Source organism: Neolamprologus multifasciatus, chromosome 4, assembly GCF_963576455.1.
Source record: "Neolamprologus multifasciatus chromosome 4, fNeoMul1.2, whole genome shotgun sequence".
Lineage (NCBI taxonomy): Eukaryota > Metazoa > Chordata > Actinopteri > Cichliformes > Cichlidae > Neolamprologus > Neolamprologus multifasciatus.
Window position 1 is genome coordinate 8,096,868 of NC_140442.1, and position 20,702 is coordinate 8,117,569.

The following is a 20,702-nucleotide window of genomic DNA, read 5'->3' on the forward strand; positions in this document are numbered from 1 at the left end:
TAGCAGCAGATGAGATAGAATAATCTAAAAACGAGTGTTAACCGTTACGTTAATAAAATGCGGAACTCACAGGTTCTATTCTGGTTTTAATACTGTTTTTAATACAGTGGAAAGGTCTTCAAGTGGCAGTACTCATATCAGACATGCACTTCACTTTAGATGTTTTTGTTTCATACTATAAGAGAAATAATTTTTTAGCCTATGTTTTCTCACAAAGTCCGTATGAACTTTAAGTCTGATCTAACTTTTTAATTATCACATGAGGCCCCAAACCCTCGATAGGTATTCATGCTACGTGTGCGGGCAAATGGTTGACACCCCACTTTGATATTTATATTTGCTCCTCTGTGAGCTTTGGTTAAAGGAGCAGCCAGCGAGCAAGAAATAGTGCGCACTGAGCTAGGTCATTATATTTATTATTTTTCATATTAATGTTATTTATTTATTATGGATGTAGGGGTTGTACCGGCTGAATTTTAGTCTGCCCCACTGCTGTCGGGCTATTGTGTGGATGGATAGAAAGCTGTGCTTATAGGGGGAGGAGGAGGTGAGGGCGAATCGAGCTGATAAGAGAAGTGGCTTATGGCTGGCTGGCTGCTGCTCGTAACCCATATATTTTGTTTTTATCGGTAACAAGAGGTTTTGTGGTTCGTGGAACAGGTCAAAATACATCAAACCACCGGAGCTACCGAGAGGACGGTAGCATGATAATCGTGGAGAGGGCCCGTATCTGCATTTTACTGCGCCTACACCGAATCCATTGAGTCGGTTACCAGCGTCCGACATGGGGAAGGAGGTAAATGGTGTTTCGCGGAGCCGGTTTGAGGTGAGTTAATTATTTCCATTAACTGACAGTCACTGAGACACATTTAAAATAACCGATATAACCGCTACGATCCGGGCCTGCGTGTTGACTGTTGCTATAATTATTATAAAACTGCGCTTATGGGGAGGCTATTGATGCAGCTTCCGCAGTCAGTATTTGGGATTAGGTCAAACACTGTTGTGTTGTTCAAGCAACATATAGGCTATCGAGGCCTGGCGTGGAGAGGACGCACGTCAGTATTTTCCACTAAAGCCGACGTGCTGCTCGCAGCCACTTTCAAGGCATTTTGAGTGCTCTTTAAACGTTGTCCTCGTTTCACTTTGCGCCGTCAAAACAAAGACAATGAGGCTACACAGAGCACGCCGAGGAAAGCTTCGACACACGTCAACATAATGAGCAGAAGTGGAGGATTTAGTGGTTTCACTTTGAAAAGAAGCTGCTTAAAATTATCCTCATATGCAGGATTGTTATGTTCCCCCCTTCTCTCTTTTGAGACCTTGTTATGTATGCTATATCTATAGCCGCTGCGGCGGTGGTGGCCTCAGTCTGCTACCTGCACCCGGTGTTAGCACAAAATATCTGAAAATAGTGCCGAGCTATTACAGTGTAACACACATCATAACCTATATTCGTCTCAAAAGGCCCATATGTACGCTGTCTACCTACAGTGTCGTTGTTGGGGTTTTTTTTCCCCCAATGCAAGGCTATTACCATAAACTTTGTGTCGCAGCCGCGCAAGCGTAGCTCAATATTTTGGTGCGAACTTGTATACAAACAAATGTATCCGGCCACTGACATTGGCCTGTATAGCCCGAGCATTTGATGTTGTTTAATCCCCAGCTAGCGTGGGATTTGTGTGTGTGGTTTTATTTATTTTTAACGGTGAACAGCTGACGACTCAGGCCGTTACCTTCTGGCCCGACAGCTGCGGTGGAGCTGCTGTTTAAAGGTATCTGGATTTAGGAGAGGGGAGAAGCGGAAATGGCGACGTTTTGCCTTCAAGATAAAAGTGTTTCTATTTTTCGACCATTCTGTAGTTAAGGTTTTGTGTGTTGTTGTTGTTTTGTGTAGTTCGCAAATTTATGTACTTGTTTTTTGTTTTTTTTTTAAAAACAAACAAACTTGAATTTCTTCAAGACAAAAGGCCAATAAATTAATTTTGATTAAATTTGATCTATTATAGCACCAATTCACAGCAACAGTTGCCTCAGGGCACTTTTATATTGTAAGGTAAAGATCGTCAAATTTTTTAAGAAACCCCAACGATAATATGACCACCAATGAGGGAGCACTTGGCAACAGTGGGAAGGAAACACTGAATTTTAACGGGAAGAAACCTCTGGCAGAACCATGCTCGTGGAGGGACAGCCATCCACTGTGACCAGTTGTGGGAGCAGAGAGAGATGGCAGAAAAGGCAAACTATGGGAGATAAGCTGAATTTAATAATTACCAACATGTAGTTGTGGTGTATGGACACATGGAGGGTGAAAAGAAATGAGTGAAGAGGTAATGGTTAGTGCATCATGGGAAGCCACCCAGCAGCCTAAGCCTGTTGGAGTATAATTGTTGCAGGAGCTGGAGAGTTGAAGGCTCTGCTTCCTATTCTACCTTTAAAAACTCTAGGAAACACAAGTAAGCCTGCTGTCTAAGAACAAAATGCTACATAAGCATAACAATGTACTACGAAGGCTTTAAGATATGACTGGGCCTAATTATTTTACATTTTGTGTATGAGGAAGATTTATATATATATACATACATACATACATACATAATTAAATCTGATTTTTAGGAAGTAAAAAAATCTGGGTATCGACATATCAGCCAGCAGTATGAAAATGGATGTTTTCATTGCTTATTAACTTTTAAGCAGTCTATTCAAAACACTAGATAATAACTTAAAGTGAAGATGCCGCTGGACTTTGCACCAGCAAACGATTAGCTGTGATATGATCAGTTGGGGGCATCAGCTGCTACTGTTCCATCAGATCCCATTGAACATACAAGTTGTACTTGGGTGTTTCAAGGAACCAATGCCAATCCTGACAATATTAGATGCTGAGTGACAAACTGAGTCCAAAATTACATGTTTGTCATCCAGAACACTGCAGTTTGTGTCCTGTTTGTTCTTACCCACTATGTGAAGGGGTCCTCTAAGACAAGCTAAGATAAGATGTGGTGTAATTATTAAGCCAGGATTTGGGGAAATTCTTCAGTTACAACAGTTAAAAAAACTAAAGTCAATGTAACAGAAATAGGAATATTTCTGTTACATTACTAAAATAAATCTGGTATCTTGATAAGGTAAAGACTAATCTGAAATATAAATGCATATGTTAAAGAAAAATAAGTATAGTTTTAAATATTCACAAAATACTTATAAATAGAATATATAACAAGTAAAATATTTTCAGATCAACAACCATTTATATGTGGCAAGCATGTTGTGTCATATTTGTTCCTATAACCTCATGCCATTGCCAAAGGACACTTAATGTATCTCTGTGAGACTCTAGCTGTTGACATATCTGCAGTCTTTGACCCCTTGGGAATGGGGAAGGGCTGGAATTCTGCAAAAAGGATCGAGACTGTTTTAAACAATGAAGCTGCTCAGCTGGACAAACTATGTGAAGATTTGTAAATTACAGCTGTTGTTTTTTGTTTTTGACTTTTTTAAGTGGTTTGTGGTGGTGCAACATTTAGCACTGTCATCTTAAAGTAAGAAGGCCCTGGGTTTTGTGTGGAATTTGCTCGTTTGCCCCCGTGGCTCACAGATACTGCAGGTCAGAGAAATGGAAGTTGGGTTAATTGGTCATTCTAAATTGACGATAGGAGTGTGGTCACACCGTGGCAGGGATCGACAGCGTCTGCCACTGTCAGTTGATGTTATTGGCCAAGTAATCTATCAGTTGGGCTTAACTTATGATATGAGCTAAACAAAGCCTTTGTTGTTCACTAACCTAGGATTATAATTCCACGCAAATTTAACAAATGGTATGCTCAGTAGCTTTTAGGTTTTGGTGGTTAGTTATAAGAAGCTTGAAACCAAATATGCTGGCTGGTAAGTCATCAAAAATGCAGTCTGCCAGTGAGTGTTTTATTTTGAAAGGCAGGGAAGGAAGTTGTGTTAAATACACAGCTCTGCTGCAAGCACTGAGCTGTTGCACTTTTATTCTGTTAACAAAAGACCACCCAACAGACTGGAAAAATAGATACTTAAATGGCCACTCATTGTATTCACTAATTAGAAAGAGTATGTAAACAACTATTTTGGAGGTTTAAACTGGTTTAAATTTCTGACCTTAAACAGGTTCCTTGACTTCACCATATTTAGTTGTGCCTAATTTAATCTGTGCATGTATGCAATAATAACCTAAAACTCAAATATAAGCCCCTCCTATCGAGCAAACGACCATGATTTAATTATTTATTGCCAGGAAGGAACATTTACACATTTCCTAAAAATAAAATTACCCTTTGCCTCTGCAGTGGTTTACTACAAACTACAAAACACCCAACTTGGTTTTTTGTTTTTTTTTTGTTTGTTTGTATGTTTTAACCCCCTGCATTACTGTTTATAACTGAGCAGTGGCCGAAACATAATGGTCACATTCATACTGCATCATTTTATGGTAGATTACAAAAGGGTACTGTGTATGGCTGTTGACCACGGACATCTGCTTCTTTTGAAACGGCCCTGGATTATTTGGCCAGAAAGAAACGCTCTGGAAGGCGTGCTGTCAGAGTCAATTTGCCCCAAATCCAAACAGCAAATGTCTGTCCCTTCTTACTCCCTCAAAATTTTACACGTCTGCGCTGGCAGGCAGCCCCCGCATACAGCTGTGTGTGTGTGTGTGTGTGCAGCTTGAGAAAGAGTTTGTGTTTTTATCAGAAAGACATAAAACATCTTTGACCCCAAGATGCCTTATTTGTGTGTGCGCGTTTGTGTGTTTCGTAAAGATCCAGGCCTCAATTTCAACTGGCAGACGAGACAGTCTGTTTTTGTGAGTTGATGAATGGCTTTATGTGCACGTCCCTCAAAATCTGAAGCTATTGTGTGGCTTCAGGATAAACACCAATAATCAAAATAGAACTCTGTTGGGACCTTTAAATCATTCCCTTTGTTAAAACGGGGTAAATAAATCTTTCTTTTTGGAATTGGTGGTATTTGTTTCTATCAAGTAGTGCAAATAAGAATTGACAAACACCTTGTTGATCTTGTCATAAATCTTTTACCTCATGTAATTAACATGTGCCTTCTGCCACATTTTTATTTACAAGCCAGATCCGCCCCTGGTATAAACGCTTTGTTTTCTGAATCTTTGGAGAAAAATGGATTGAGCCAGATGTTACTTTATTCATCCTGTTGTGATTGAGTACGTGTTACCAAGGACCATTGTCTCAGCATCTTGCACTCAGTGATTTAGCACAGTATCATTTCCCACAAATTATGGGAACCCTAAATTCCTCAGTAAGAAGGGTGTGTGTAGCTGGGACTCAATAAATGCAAATTTATTGTCTCTTTGTTTACTGTGACTTTTTTTCTCTGAATTAGACTCAAATTTGTGCTCACACAGCATGCAGTTATTTGTGTGGAAACCCATTAGCTTTTTGCTGAAGCTCAAATTATTTAGAGTCACAAAAGATATATGGTACTGTAACCAATTCCAGTTTAAAGTTTCAGTACTTACTGTTTTGAACACTGGGTCTTACTCAATAGCACGTATACTAAGACGGAATATGCATGCAGCAAAGATAACATGAAAGCATAGGCCAGCGCAGCCTTGTAGTTGACAGTACAAAGTCCCACCTCGCTGTGGCCTGTGTTGGTTTATCTTCTGTCACCCTTCGTGTTTTCTGGGAATTGACATTGAATCCATCTCAGCTGATGAGATTACGATCTTTTATCCTTGCTTATGTGTTGGGGCCGTCCTTGAGTGAGGAGAGGGGATGAAAGGGGCCCCAGCCACTTTGTGATAGCCTCCAGGACTGATATTATCTTCTCCACCCTTTTAGATGTTCACAAATAGTGACGAGGCAGTCATCAATAAGAAGTTGCCTAAAGAGCTGTTGCTAAGGTGAGTGACATTTTGATGCACTTTAACTTACTTGCAGGTTTTTTTTTTGTTTTTGTTTTTTGAGGAAAGCAAAATTTGCACGTTGAAATTTCCACAGTCACATTCATGACTTTACTACGGCACAAAATCATACTCAAAGGTAGCACCTCCATCCTCTGTGTGTTACCCTAACACACGCAAATATTGTGTGTCTCACAATCATATCGTTTATGTTCACTTGCCCTTTTTAAACAAAGAGTCCAAACACTAGGATGCCAATTTCTCTTGGCTCTACACACCCACTGCTCAACCAGTGCTAAAAGCATAATTACAAACAGGTGCTCGTGGTTATAAAACTTTTAAATTGATTTGAGAGGAAAAAAAAAGGGGGGGTGCTCACAAGCCTCTTAACAAACAGAAAATGAAGGCCATAACTCAAACCTCGGCCTTGCCAGCCAAGCTGTCTGCGTTGCGGCTGCTGACTCTGTGCTGCTTGGCCTGGTGCAGTGCTGTGATTTGTGAGGCTGGCAGACTGCTGCAACTCACTGCATCCCTGCTTCAACCCCAATTCAGTTTTTTGCTGCATTGTAGGATCCTCTAATCGGTATCCAACTATATTCCTTAGAAAGAAATGCTTTCCCCGTCAGGACCTCACTTTAAGAAAACATATCTGTTCTGCAAGCTGGGAAATGTATTTTGATGACAGTAAAAGCAATATTAGCTGATTTAGTCAACACCACTCTGCTGTTAGGGGAAGCACACACAGGGTTGCGTTGAGGGCAGTAAAGAGGAAGCTTCTGGCAGCGGGGATCATGGTCTCTAAACCGTCCCTGTCTGTCTTCTAGAATCTTCTCCTTTCTGGATGTGGTGACACTCTGTCGCTGTGCCCAGGTCTCACGGGTGAGTCTGTGTTCACAAGGTGTGCGTGTGTGGTTTCAGTTATAGTATGTGTTCTGCGTGTGCATGCTAAATAACTCAGAATTTCTGTCCACTCCCCTCCGCTCCCTGCTTTTAGTCCTGGAATGTTCTGGCCTTGGATGGCAGCAACTGGCAACGAATCGACCTCTTTGACTTTCAGAGGGACATTGAAGTTGGTTCATTTCATTATATCTTATTACTAACAGATGCGATCATAAATGTTTGCAACTCCAAATATTAAAAACGAAATCATGCTTCAAATTTGACCCATCTGCCCTTCATGGTAGTCTTCTTACGGAGAACTGTGCCCCTTAAAGTGCAGTTGCTATTTTTTGGGGCCCTGCCTGGAAGTTCCACTTTTATCACCTTCATTGGATCTTCGGCTTGCAGTTTGTTTGGATCTCCTTGGGTGTATCAATAACCATCTATGGCCCTAGGTTTGAGCCCATCCCAGTCTCAACATAGTTTTAATTGTGAAGGAGATGATGAAGTCAGAGACTAATTTGATAAGCAGGATGGTTTGTGGATGAAAACTGTTTGGGTATGGTGTAAAATTGCATTTTTAGTACCACAGTTCAGATTATTTCAGTCATATGTCCTCCATAGAACAGCTCTGGGGAATAGTAGAACTCCACTTTGACAGTCTAACCCTGCAAGATGAATTCTCAACCCCATTAATGTGTAAAAAATAATAAATAAATAATGACCAGTATGCTCCTGGTTGTACTCCCCTTATAAGCAGCCATGGTCTGTGAGTCACAGAACAATTTCTAACCACCAGAACACATTAATGCTGTGTCAGTTTTGAGATCCATGGAGAAATCGCAGATACGCGGTTTATACGAACGTGACCTCTGATGAATTCTTAAGAGACCAATGTAAAAATGGCTGGGAGGCTTTCTAGTGCAAGAGGAGTTGATCTTGAAGAGTAAATGAGCCAAATGTAAACCATGTCATCTTTGTTTGTTTTAGGTGGAGTCTGTGAACTTTATGATCGCAGCTTATATGTCACTTCATACTCGGTACTTTAAAGGTGCTGTAGAAACAAATACAGCAGAAAGAGTATGTTTCTTTTTGTTGCAGGGTCGAGTGGTGGAGAATATTTCAAAGCGATGTGGGGGATTCCTTAGGAAGCTGAGCCTGCGGGGTTGCCTGGGTGTGGGTGACAGTGCCCTGAGGTGAGTTTAGTGAGGACCTCGCCTAATTGAAATTCTCATACTAGTTCAGACCCTTAGGGAAGAAAATAAGAGAAGTGCAGAATGACTGACATCACACAAATGTTTCTTTTTCTCTTTCTCTCTCTCTCTTTAGGACTTTCTCACAGAACTGCAGGAACATTGAGGTGCTTAATCTGAACGGTTGCACCAAGATCACAGACAGGTATAGTAACAGTCCATGCAGCAGTGCGGTTAATGTATCTAACATATCATAATACACTTTTTTATCACTGTATTGTTCTTCTGCAGCACGTGTAATAGCCTCAGTAAGTTTTGTCCAAAGCTAAAGCACCTGGACCTTGCCTCGTGTACCTCCATCACCAACCTTTCACTCAAAGCTCTCAGGTATGCCCAGTTGTTATTTTGATATACTGTTTTTCCACTAATGTTAAAGCACATATATCAAAGTGAACCTGTTGTGTCTGTTCTTTTTGTCCCTCTCAAACATAATATTACAGTGGTAAATACCTTCTATTAAACATAACCATTTAGCTGAGTTCCAGAATAAATATATGAAGCCGGAAATTAGCTTAATAAGCCCCCTTCAATCCTATGTACCACTTGTTGGCTACGATTCATTTTTTTCTTTTTAAACCTACACAAGTCACAGAAGAGATACGAATAATGTGAGAAGATTTCAATTTTGTTATGCATTTAACATTTCCCCTAATTGTCATTGCACCTTTCATCCTTTGCAAGTTTCCGCTGCTCACCCTTTTCTTTGTTCTATTCTCAGTGAGGGTTGTCCTTTGCTGGAGCAGCTGAACATTTCCTGGTGTGATCAAGTCACGAAGGATGGCATCCAGGCCCTGGTGCGCTCCTGCCCTGGTCTCAAATGTCTTTTCCTCAAGGGCTGCACCCAGGTACACATGTGATTATGTTATAAGTTGCTGGCAATTTCATTCTGTGTAACGTTTTATTGAGCACATTAGAAAACTTTTTTTTTTCCTTTCAGTTTCAAAGTAGTGACTTCTTAGGTGCTCTGTTTTCTATCGGTTAACACTGTAGTGAATAGGGTCCAGTTTAATCTTAGACTTTTTGCCATCTTCACTTTCACTAGTTCTTCTTATTTATTGCAAGAAAAAGTGGCAGCTGCACACATAAAAGAAAATTTTTCCCGTGCAACAAAGCATACCATCAGGGACAGACATTGGATTAAAAAAAATAAATAAATAAATAAATAAATAAATAAAAAGAACAGTCTGCGCTGATTTAGACTTTTTCTTTTATGAAATTCCTTATTGAGATATCAGTTTTCTTTCCCAATACTTCCCAATCTTTTCCACAGCTAGAAGACGAGGCCCTAAAGCATATCGGAGCGCACTGTCCGGAATTGGTCACATTGAACTTGCAGACATGCTCAGTAAGTACATTTAACAAGAGTAGAAGAAACACAGAACACGGACATCCAGACCCTAAAGCCTGCTCACACAATCCAGTTAGTCCCCTCTGCATCTCTTTCTCGTCTCATATCTCGTCTTTGATTTTTGTCATCGTTTCACTATAGCCTTCCTTTTGTTGCTGTCTGCTTTTTAGTATTTTTGTTTTCTTTTTCTTTTTTCTAAGCAAGCTTTCTTTTACCTGTTCTTAACATGTATCTTATGAGTTTTCTAAAACAGCACCAACAAAAATAAAAAACTGAAATGTGTTACGTTTAATAATTTTACGACAATATCGACAGTAGTAGAAAGACACCATATCAATTGTTAAAACTAATTTTTAAAAATGTATGCTCTTTATGAATTTGATTAAATATTTCTTGACGGTTGTGGTGGGTAAATGCTCAAATGGAAAAGAGGGTAATTAAAAATAAAAACAGAACTAGGTTAAATACAAACTTTTAGGTGCTGTTTTAGAAAACTCACAAGATACACTATGGGGCGATCGTGGCTCAAGAGTTGGGAGTTCGCCTTGTAAGACACCATTTTGGACACAGGGTTGTAAGACACAGTAGAAAGACACCATATCAATTGTTAAAACTAATTTTTAAAAATATATGCTCTTTATTAATTTGATTAAATATTTCTTGACGGTTGTGGTGGGTAAATGCTCAAATGGAAAAGAGGGTAATTAAAAATAAAAACAGAACTAGGTTAAATACAAACTTGTAGGTGCTGTTTTAGAAAACTCACAAGATACACTATGGGGCGATCGTGGCTCAAGAGTTGGCCTTGTAATCGGAAGGTTGCCGGTTCGAGCCCCGGCTTGGACAGTCTCGGTCGTTGTGTCCTTGGGCAAGACACTTCACCCGTTGCCTACTGGTGGTGGTCAGAGGGCCCGGTGGCGCCAGTGTCTGGCAGCCTCGCCTCTGTCAGTGCGCCTCAGGGTGGCTGTGGCTACAATGTAGCTTGCCATCACCAGTGTGTGAATGTGTGAGTGAATGGGTCGATGACTGGATATGTAAAGCGTTTTACTAGGCCATTTACCATTTACAAACTGTTTGTATTTAACCTAGAAAATAAAGAGCATCCCAAAGAAAGTGATGCTTTCATATTAATATGAAGTTGACACTTTGATATTATTCTGCTTTTCGTTATAGTTTGTATAACTGATTTTGGACACAGGATTGTACACTGTTTGCTTTTGCACATCTACCAGAGAGCACAACACAGAAGTTTTGCCTGGCATGTTTTTACATTTCACAGTGGATGTTGATTTGATTCACTTCCCTCATACACAAACACGTACTGTGTCTTTCTGTGAGCAGCAGATCACAGATGAGGGGCTCATCACAATTTGCCGGGGTTGTCACCGCCTGCAGTCTCTGTGTGTGTCAGGTTGTGGCAACATCACAGATGCCATCTTGCATGCTCTGGGACAGAACTGCCCCCGCCTCAGGTGACGTCACACACCTACACATCAAACTTTGTTCTGAGTTTTGCGAGAAACTGCAAAATATTTAATTGGTTTTACATAAAATCTTTGTTTCAAGAGTGTTTATCCTGGCTGCCTGATGTTCGGGAGACTGTTCGTACGCTTTCAAATTCCAAAAAGAAAGACCTGAATTCTCATTTTAAGCTTAAAGATTGCAGGATTGAGGTAATGGAATGGAAATAAAAGATATTACACTGACCCGTCTGCAGTACAGATATCTTGAGGCCTGTGACTGTAGAGCCAGTTACCTTTTAAGTGTGAAAGAACTCAAAATTTTGGACTCTAAGTGATTCTTCAACTGTATAACTCTTCATTGTGTTCCTCCTTTTAGAATATTAGAAGTGGCTCGCTGCTCTCAGCTTACAGACGTGGGCTTCACTACATTAGCAAGGGTGAGTGTGGTGTCTGCCTCTTGGTTGCATTGCAGATAAATGGCAAGCAGAACTTTGGATCCAACAAAATCCTTTAACATGCATAAATCCATAGTGATTATGCAATCTCTCTTCTTCTGTTATTTCTCTCTATAGAATTGTCACGAGCTTGAGAAGATGGATTTAGAAGAATGTGTGCAGGTAAATAAACAATATGGTATATAATGGTTGAGCTGTTTTCTCCTTTTCTTCGCTTAAGAGAATTGTGTTTCTTTCACTTATGCATCAGATCACAGATGGAACACTCATCCAGTTATCTATCCACTGCCCCCGTTTGCAAGTCCTGGTAAGTGTGTGCTTGCCACTCAAACATATTTTGCTCCTGCAGCATTTTCAAACATAATGTCATGGCTGTTTTCATAGACAGTTTAGTAATAGAGCATCTGTATTGGTACCACAATGTTCCTGCAGAGTCTGTCCCACTGTGAGCTGATTACTGATGATGGCATCAGACACCTCGGCAGCGGCCCCTGTGCTCACGACCGTCTGGAGGTGATAGAGCTGGACAACTGCCCCCTGATCACAGATGCCTCACTGGAGCACCTGAAGAGTTGCCATAGTCTGGATCGCATCGAGCTCTATGACTGCCAGCAGATCACTCGCGCCGGTATTAAGAGACTAAGGGTGAGTTGTGTGGGCTACGAGTAATGAGTAAGTGCTTGTTCAGTTGCAGAATGTATGGTAAACACGAATTGTACTGCTGATGTAAATGTATTAAATTTCTTTTTCAGCCTATACTGAATAAATCTTACCACACTTGTGAAAAAAACAATTTTCATAGGACTGTAAGCAGCCCTGTGGGGAAAAAACCCTAAATACATCCTTACTGCTTCTTCTTGAGTAAGTAGCAGCCGGGTGTTGCTAGTCAAATGCACTTGTTTAACTGATCATCAGCAAATGTGACCCCCACTATGAAAGCAGATGTTTCATAGTAGAGTTCATAGTGATGTTTCATGGTACTTCCAGGAGTGGACGTTCCAGTCAATTTTCACTAAGATCACACGATGCAAAGAAAACCCAAGCACTAGATTTCAGACACTGCAGGTCTCAATAAGCATTTTAAATGTTCATGACAGGACAATTGGGCAGAAATAAAAAACACTAAACAGACATGGCTTGTTTGGAAGGTTTGCCAGTAGAAAGCCTTTCTCTCTAAAAATAGGCAGCACGGCTTAGGTTTGCAGATTTGCATCTGAATAAATCACAAGGCATCTGGAAGAATTTCAGATAAAATCAGCGTGAGCATGTATGGTGGAAACAAAGCACTGCATATTAGCAGTATCTAACTTTTAAACATTTTGCAGCCACAAGATCTGGGCACCTTGCAACCATTGAGTTGACCATGAACTCCTCTGTATACCAACATATTCTAGAATCAAATGTGAGGCCATCTGTCCAAAAGCTAACTCTGAGCTGAAACTGGGTCATGCAGCAGGACAATGATCCCAAGCACAGCAGCAAGTCTACCACAGAATGGCTGAAAAAGAAAAGAATCAAGGTGTTGCAAAGGCACAGCCAAAGTCCAGACGTAAGCCTGACTGAAATGCTGTGGCCGTACTTTAAGCGAGCTGTGCATAAAAAAGACAGTGTTGTAAAGAAGGGTGGGACGTTCCTCCTCCAACATTCCTCCTCAGCAATGTTAGAGATGATAAAGTCATGTTGAAAACAACTGATTCAGTTTATTGCTGCTAAAGACGGTTCAACAATTTATTGAATCATGGGATGGGTGTGTAGTTTTTTTACATGGATTTTTTTTTTTTTTGTAAAAAAACAAACAAACAAAAAAACATTTTTTTTTCACATGACCATTTGTTAAAATCCAAATGTCTGTCTCAGCTAGAGCAGACATTTAACTACCTAGCACAAAGTTTGTGTGATGTTCATGTTAACCTGTGTGTTGAGTTTTGACACTGGTGTATGCTCTACCCAGGCACCAGGCTTTGTAAAAACCATACAGAATATTTCAAGTAGTGGTAATAAGTAAAACAGACAACTCCTGTCGTGTGTAATGTATAAGGAAAGGGACAACTAAAGACAATGTCTGGACTTGATTCTCCCGACATTGTCCAGAGTTCTTGTGTGAAACCACTATGGATGTTGTTTACCTTTTTAAACAATGCTGTGTAGCAAGAGCACAAACACCAACACAAAGGTATTGCATTCTTAGAGTTGCTTTGTCAGTCAAGCCATTTGTCCTTTTACAGAAGAATGCTGAAAATGCAAACTACTATCGCTATTGATGTAGGAGGTTAGAGTGGTGCTCTTTAACCTTTCCTCCTCATCAGCGTGATCACTAAGTATAGATGTAATGCAGAGGGTGGAATCAGACAACACAGATTCGTGCATTTTGTCCAAATGAAACTCTGTCTGAGTCATCGATCCACCCACGTGAAGTGATGAATCAAAACTTAAGCTGTGAAAAACAAACTGTCTCCTTGACAGCAGTGAGTGAACACTCTGTCCAGATCAAGTCAGACTTCACTGAATCCCATGTTAGTCTTTGAATTTGAATAAAAATCAGACATAGCTGTGTTGACAGCAGTTTGACATTGTTTTTGAACAATGAAACAAAAATAAACTTGAGGTTTGCAGCAAAGCTATAGCTACTGGTGTACTAAATGTCCCAGAACAGCTTTCCACATATTTGTACGAGCGATTAATACATTTCCATCTGTTTCTCTCTCGTTTGTGTTTTTTTACTACAGACTCATCTGCCTAACATCAAAGTGCATGCATACTTCGCTCCTGTCACTCCACCCCCCTCAGTCGGGGGCAGCCGTCAGAGGTTTTGCCGCTGCTGTGTCCTGCTATGATGTAAAGCGAACAGCCCCCTCTTCCCTCTCGCTGTGTCCCTCGTACATGCTCCCTGCAGCCAGTCACTTGACCCCTGACCTGCTCCCCTCCCCACCACTCCTGGCCCCTTGTCACAGACTACATGCTGGTGTGTCCCCCTTTTGGAGCTGCAGAGAGAGGGAGAGAGCCAAACAACACTACAGGGTCTTGGGTAACTTTCCCCAAAACGTTCTTAAATCGTACCACTGCACACAAACAGAACATATACAATAGGCTTTAATACAAGCTCAAGTGAAGAGACACATTTACACAGATTAACTTTTGGAGGACATTCCTGGGCTGTGTTCAGTGGACACACCAGTATTACAAAGACGTTTTATGTTTTAAAAAAATGTTATCACCATTAAGGGATTTAACTCGTCATCAAATGAAGTACAACAAAAAATCCTAACGAATCTTCAAACGGAAAACCATTACAGCTTTTTACTTATCAAGCACTTTGAGCTTTTAAACATGGCTGAAAGATTCCACTCAAACTCCCAAACACAATTCCCTTAGTGTTTAAAGGTCAACTCAACAGCTACCTCTAGACGGGAACTGCACTTGAGTACGACCAGTGTTCGCTTGGTTCTACAGGCTGTTTATTTCAAAAGAGGGGCAGCGATGTAGCCACCTAACTGCCAACATCCCCACAAGAATGCAGCAGAAACTTTGATTTTTTTTTTTATGTTATTTTATTAAGAATACTTGCAGCTATTTGCACTTACAATAAAGCAATGATGAGACACTTTACAAAATCTCAAAATTGAAGACTACTAACAACTAACAACACACACACACATAAATAAAAAAAAAAACACCTCAATTAACGCATACACTGCGCTTGCAGCGAATATGCCCTCACCTCTCTCTGTCTCTCTCTGTTACAATCAGAAGCTTCAATATAGTGCAGAGGAAAAATAAAAAAAGAAGACAAAGTTTAATATTTTTCTAAAAATGGACAATTAAGGCTTACAAGTGGGGACTTGAGAAGATGCCAAATGTTGCATGTAACACCTCTAGTTTTTTAAAATCTCAATGTAAATACGTGAGGACTGCGGGAGTCAGAGAGTTGAAGCCAGATAAACAGCAACATGATGATATGAGACGGGGCAGAAATGACCGTCGATGAGTCTTTCTGAGGAGTCTCGAGCATGCTTGTTTACGTGCAGATGTGCGTGAGAATATGTGCTGGAGCTTTTGGAGAGTAAAAGAAAAAAGACCCAGTACTCGATATGGAGTGAGACAAACTGATGCTGGCATGTGAAGGCTCATGTCAACAAAAGAAGACGTTAAAAAGATACTTTTTTCTTTTCTCTTTTGTCAACAAAAAAGGTCCGACCGCATTAATTCATGGTGTCAGACCAGGACAATGGAAAGAAAAAGCCAACTGAAAACAATCAAAGTAAAGCTATTTTCAGTTAGTTTGATTTCATTAAGTCGATCTTGTTTTCGAGTCCTTGACGGTTCCAATGACGAGGAACTGGTGAACCCCACGCAGTGGCGAAAGGATGTGCTTGATGTTGGAGTGGCATCTGCGACTCCTCAACTTCTATGAGGCCTTGCAGGGGACGGAGTGATAGTGTGCTGCACCCTGCCACCTGTGACCACCTCCGTCTGTCTGGGACCAGTGATGCTGCAGGAGGTTACAACCAGATCAGACTGGTGGAGGAAGTTGACTGAATCTTGAGCGCACAGCTCTGGCCTGCTGACAGATATGATGGAATGATTTTTGTCACAAAAGAGGGCTATAATGGACTTCAGCCCCCTCCCCTGCCCTTTAAAGTATTGGCGCCTTTTCTTATGGATTATCTTGTCCTACACTTGCACCGGCTTCATTCATTACCTTCTGTTCCCTTTTCATTTTATAAATGTGTCTTTTACTGCTTTCTCCTCTACACGATTTTCCTCTGGAGCTTTCTTTGTTTTTCTGTTTTGCTGTGGTTTGGATTCTGCCTGTTTGTGTTTGAAGTCACAAGTTCAGTGTCTCCAAGTTGAGTTTGAGCCCTCTTCCAGTCCTTAGTTTTGATCTGATGGAGTTTGTTTTTATCCAGAGTTTATTGTTAGTTAATGTCCAGAGTGTAGTCTTTGTCCAGGAGAAGTGTTCGCACCAGTGCAATTGTTTGAAATGTTAAATGTGAGTCAGATTTCTTTTTATTTTTTTTAATCTAGGGCTAACGGTCACAATGACGTGTATGTATGACGTACGGTCTGCTTATTGAATGTTTCCATCAATGAGAAGGACGGAAAGATTTTCTTTTTCCCCCCATTAAGTGTGCTTTTCTCTTCTTCATTTTTATGCCTTGCCGTTCCAAATGGGATCCATCCCATAATGCACCTATCCAAATGCTTCAATACAACAAAAACAGGAAAACTCACTGCAAAATTTTGATTACCTGCAAATGTCCCTGTGCTTTGGTTTTGATGTGCTCAACAACAGGCATCTATCACCCAAAACGCAGAGTGATGATTCTGTTCGGTGTGTCTGAGTGCGTGCGATTTGACAGCTATGACAAGCAGGATAATACAAGCCGAGATGAATCCAGTGTAATCCAGTCTGATCTGTTTTGTTTGAATGGGGTTTATGGGGGATTAGAGAAGAACCAAGAGTCAAAAATGGTGGAGTAATGTAATGCGCTCTGTCACTGTGCTCTGGTTTTAAGACAGTTAACTCAAGGAAAAAGAAAGTCAGGGAATCTAGTCTGTGAGCTGGGATGTCAAACCTGCTTGTCCTCGTCGTGCTCCGGCTAGGTCATAAACGCATGCCGACAACATGGACTACAACTAATAGTACTCAACTTGCTCCTGAAGGATTTCTATATGTACAAAAGAAATGAATTGTCACCTGTTGTTTTGTTTTTTGTTTGTTTTTTTCCTTCTTTTTTCATGGTACAGAAATACACTACAGGCTCTACACAGCAAAACACCAGACTTATTTTCCCTTACAGTAACAAAACACCTTGTGTGTGTGCGTGTGTCAGATCTTCCACCAGTTTACACAGAAGTCGAGCTGTTACGCTCTGGGTCCGTTTGTTTGATCCTAAACACTGGAGTAAGGTTGTGGATAAGGACAGAGGCAGAGGGCAACAGGTGAACTTACAAGTGTGTGTGTTCAGGGTAGATTGGCACCTGAGATATTTAAACAAAAAAAAAGTTTTGACAATGACTGTAGTTAAATTACTGTAAATCTCTTTTTTCTTTTTTTTTTCTTTTTTTACAATTAACCGATTATAAATGAATATGTACGTATGAATAAATATATACCTATATTATTAAGAGTTGTTTGGACCTTGTTCTCACTTTGTGGTTAATGGTGGTTTATCATTGCAGCAGTAGATGGCAGCAATGAGCCACTCTCCTCTCTGCTGCTGTGATTTCAGCTCTCAGCTCATTTCAGGATCCAGTTCTGAATCAGCTATTCAATAAGTAATTGACTTGCTTCAGTTAGGAAGAAAACTGGTTAAACTAGAAGTCCCAGACTGGAATATATAATTATTATTAATATAATTTTTTTATTCTTTTTTTTTTTTTCTTCAGCTACGTGTCAAATAGAAGTAAATGTGGCTGCCGTAAAGGAAAACTGCAGGTGGTATTGATTTCAATCATAATGGAAAACGTGAGCCAAAATGCACAAAAACCCTGAAACTAAAATAAAATGAATCCTCTGATTTTTAAATATCTACCAATACCCCTGCACTCCTAACATGACGTGCCCTAAAGTCTCTTCCAAACATGGAAAAGCCTTACAGCAAAAAGCAAACATTTGAAAAAAGGAGGACAATATTTTGCAACTTCAGGAGGACAATATTTTGCAACTTCATAAATTTAAGAGGCAGTATTATTAATTGTATAGCATTTAGACAATGCTATACATGTCTAAATAAATTTAGACATGTATAGCATTAATACATGTCTAAATTTATTTCTTGATTTCTTGTAATGTTAGTGTGACTAGAGATGAATCCAAAGACATAAGTTCTTCTTGTATGCCTTAATTAATTTGTCAGGTATTCATATATACATGTAACTCCTCAGGCTGTTAAGGGATGAGCAAATCTATTTCTTAACATGTCTACAATAACATTTCTACAATATATTAAAAAAAAAAAACAGTTATCTGAAGACTTAGGTCAGGCTACCAGAGCCTCAAAGTCAGTGACAGACTTTAAAAAGGTCTGATTGTTTCCTATGTTCTAGATCGAGCTTATTATAAAAGTATTTTAATCACAAATGCAGATAAGCAGTTGGGTATAGTGAAAAACATTGTCACATTGGTGACTGTGGGTTCAAATGTGAGCTCACAACATCCTGCATGCAAAGTCATGCAGCTATGTTTGTTTACACTTACATTCAGATGTCTGAGGTGGAGGAGCAGATGAACAATCTGTATCAATTTAATGCGATGGAAAGAGCTGCAGCCCTGGTCCTGTAGCTGCACCATGACGACCGCTGTCAGGACTGGGATCTGTCCTCCGCCGCATGGGACTCATTTTGTTCCTCTCATCCTCCCATTGTTTCCTCATGTGTCTAAATCAGTAAGAGATCAAATGTGTTTTCACTCCGTTTTAATGTTCATTTTTAGCCGGGGTGTGTTCTGGCACCTGGGGTATCACATGGAGGATGAAAGGTGAGTAGCTTTGAGGGGAAAATTGAAATGAGTGTGTGTGTTTCCCTCATTCAGCTCTCTCAGCTGTTCTGAGTTCAAACATTGTTGGATCACATCACAGCTCATAGCACAACACTGCACCGAGATATTTAACTTAAGCTTATTTTTAACAGCAGACACTGCAATACACTAGAAAACTGAATGCTTTTTTGTTTTGGGTTTCTCTTTTTTAAATATTTCCAGCAGTCATTCTGTTGTGTGCTGTTCTCTGGCTCTGAGAGAAGCAATAATGAATGTGATAACAGAGGCTCCCCTTTCTTCTTCCTCCATTCTCTAGCACACCCCCGCCCAAAGACTTTCTGACAGGAAACTTTGATGTGAGCCTTTGGAGAAAAAACGCTTTGCAGACAGAAGAAGGAAAAAATCTTGAATCAAATTTAGAAGTCCTTCTCCTTAATATTAGCATTGAACTCCTTTTAAAATGCCATTATTATTTAACCCACCCTGTCTGTCACCTGCGTGTTTTATAAAGGAGACAAGCAATAGGAACTTGTCCCAGAACGCTGATTAAACCAGGTAGGAAATGAGATTGCATTTAAAAGCAGGTAGCAATACTGGTGCCACTTTAAATTAAGCTTTAATTCTGTGGGGCAGCAGCTGGTAGCTACACTTTCAGTATTCACTGCTGAAGGGTGCAGGCAGAAAATGAAGAGGAATGGATGATAACAGAACAAAATTGTCTCATTATAGTTTCTCTAAAACTCTGAATAATTCTAACTAACACAGCTCAGCCTATACTCATTACTCTTCTTCTGAAGAGGAAGATGCCTGCTCTGATTCACTGCTTAATCAAGCAGCAGAAGGCTCTCTAGCGTCTTGTGTGTTCTTGTGGCTTCTTAATTCCTTTTTGCATGTCTATCTAATGTATAGCCTTAAAATCATAATATATATATATTTTTAAAGATATCCGTGTCTGTGAGTTACTGTATGTAATCACACTTACTATTTGTAACTACGCGTCTATGGCTGCACCATGGAGGCGCATAGAATTAAACAGCAGCTCTGACACTGACACTGACACACACACACACACACACACACACTCAAGACGCAAAATTCGAGCAGCAGAATGAAGTGCTGCTCTTGCTTTTACTCCAGAACAGAGAAATTTTTAAGCTAATGTATATTTGGGTTTTGAATAAGCTTCCGCCCGTGGCCGTCAGTCTTGATTTAGACTAAATGAATCCCGGTAGAGTTGTAAAAAATAAAAATGCCCCAATCATGCGCCTCAGACGCATGGAAAGGCGTGCCTCGGATTGCGCTTAAATTTAAGTCTGTGCAGCGGTGAAGGACACAGTTCGCTTTGGATTTACACCTAGCGAGTTCCTCCAGAACACAAGCTGATGACGATTTGGATATGATTCTATTTCGCTGACATTCTCATATTCACACAGCGACATTTTTGCTGATTTGAGCCGTTTTTGCACCTGGAGGACGGAGGAATTGTGCCACATTGGAGCTTTCCGGTGCGCGTCAGCGGGCGACACAAAAGACTACACACACGCACGGTTCAGCCGTTTCCTGAATGCCCATCCTCACGTGGCATAAATGAGATATTAACAGCTGGTGAATTTATAACCTGTTCTCACAGATCCTAATAAACCCAGAAACGTGTTTTGTGGAGTCGGTGGCCCTGAGGCGCGCACAAATCCCTCTGATGTGGATCTGTCACACTTTGTCAGTCTTTTAAATGGCTAAAGCCGGAAATCTTCTTCCGACTGGACTCTATTTGAGGAGTTAAAACTTTTACTGTTTGTGTCTCGAACGACGCTTCCCACTTCGACACCAATTATGACCGAAAACAATGAGATGGAGTGCGACTCGGAGCTCCAGCGCTCTCCAAGCAATATGCCCATCCAACCAGTGACTTCCAAGGCAAG

General features: G+C 40.4%; 2 protein-coding genes across 3 annotated transcripts in view; both read left to right on the forward strand.

Moving 5' to 3' along the window:
* Positions 1 to 194: 194 nt before the first annotated feature.
* fbxl20 (F-box and leucine-rich repeat protein 20) lies at positions 195 to 17,928 on the forward strand. Of its 2 annotated transcripts, XM_085158299.1 has the most exons (16): positions 195 to 403; positions 661 to 826; positions 5,844 to 5,905; positions 6,730 to 6,784; positions 6,900 to 6,974; positions 7,886 to 7,980; positions 8,114 to 8,182; positions 8,269 to 8,364; positions 8,756 to 8,882; positions 9,308 to 9,382; positions 10,727 to 10,857; positions 11,225 to 11,285; positions 11,421 to 11,465; positions 11,554 to 11,610; positions 11,736 to 11,948; positions 14,030 to 17,928. In XM_085158299.1, the coding sequence occupies exons 2-16, from the start codon at positions 785 to 787 to the stop codon at positions 14,135 to 14,137; spliced, it is 1,311 nt and encodes a 436-aa protein (XP_085014425.1). In that variant the 5' UTR covers positions 195 to 403; positions 661 to 784; the 3' UTR covers positions 14,138 to 17,928. The 2 variants fall into 2 exon arrangements, with proteins under 2 accessions (XP_085014425.1, XP_085014424.1); XM_085158298.1 differs by lacking the exon at positions 195 to 403 and having other exon boundaries at positions 476 to 826.
* Positions 17,929 to 18,058: 130 nt separating this feature from the next.
* The window catches only part of LOC146519710 (SH3 and cysteine-rich domain-containing protein 2-like), a 28,515-nt gene continuing 25,871 nt past the window's right edge, over positions 18,059 to 20,702 (forward strand). The window contains exon 1 of the mRNA XM_085157283.1: positions 18,059 to 20,697. Within this exon, the coding sequence (XP_085013409.1) occupies positions 20,614 to 20,697 (84 nt within the window). The 5' untranslated portion in view covers positions 18,059 to 20,613. The remainder of the gene's footprint in view (positions 20,698 to 20,702) is intronic.

Excerpts from the sequence above, each read along its gene's own strand:
- fbxl20 (XM_085158299.1), top strand. The coding sequence starts at position 785 with ATGGGGAAGGAGGTAAATGGTGTTTCGCGGAGCCGGTTTGAG. Across the intron at positions 8,183-8,268 it reads TGCACCAAGATCACAGACAG|CACGTGTAATAGCCTCAGTA; the intron begins GTATAGTAACAG and ends GTTCTTCTGCAG. Across the intron at positions 11,949-14,029 it reads CCGGTATTAAGAGACTAAGG|ACTCATCTGCCTAACATCAA; the intron begins GTGAGTTGTGTG and ends TTTTTACTACAG.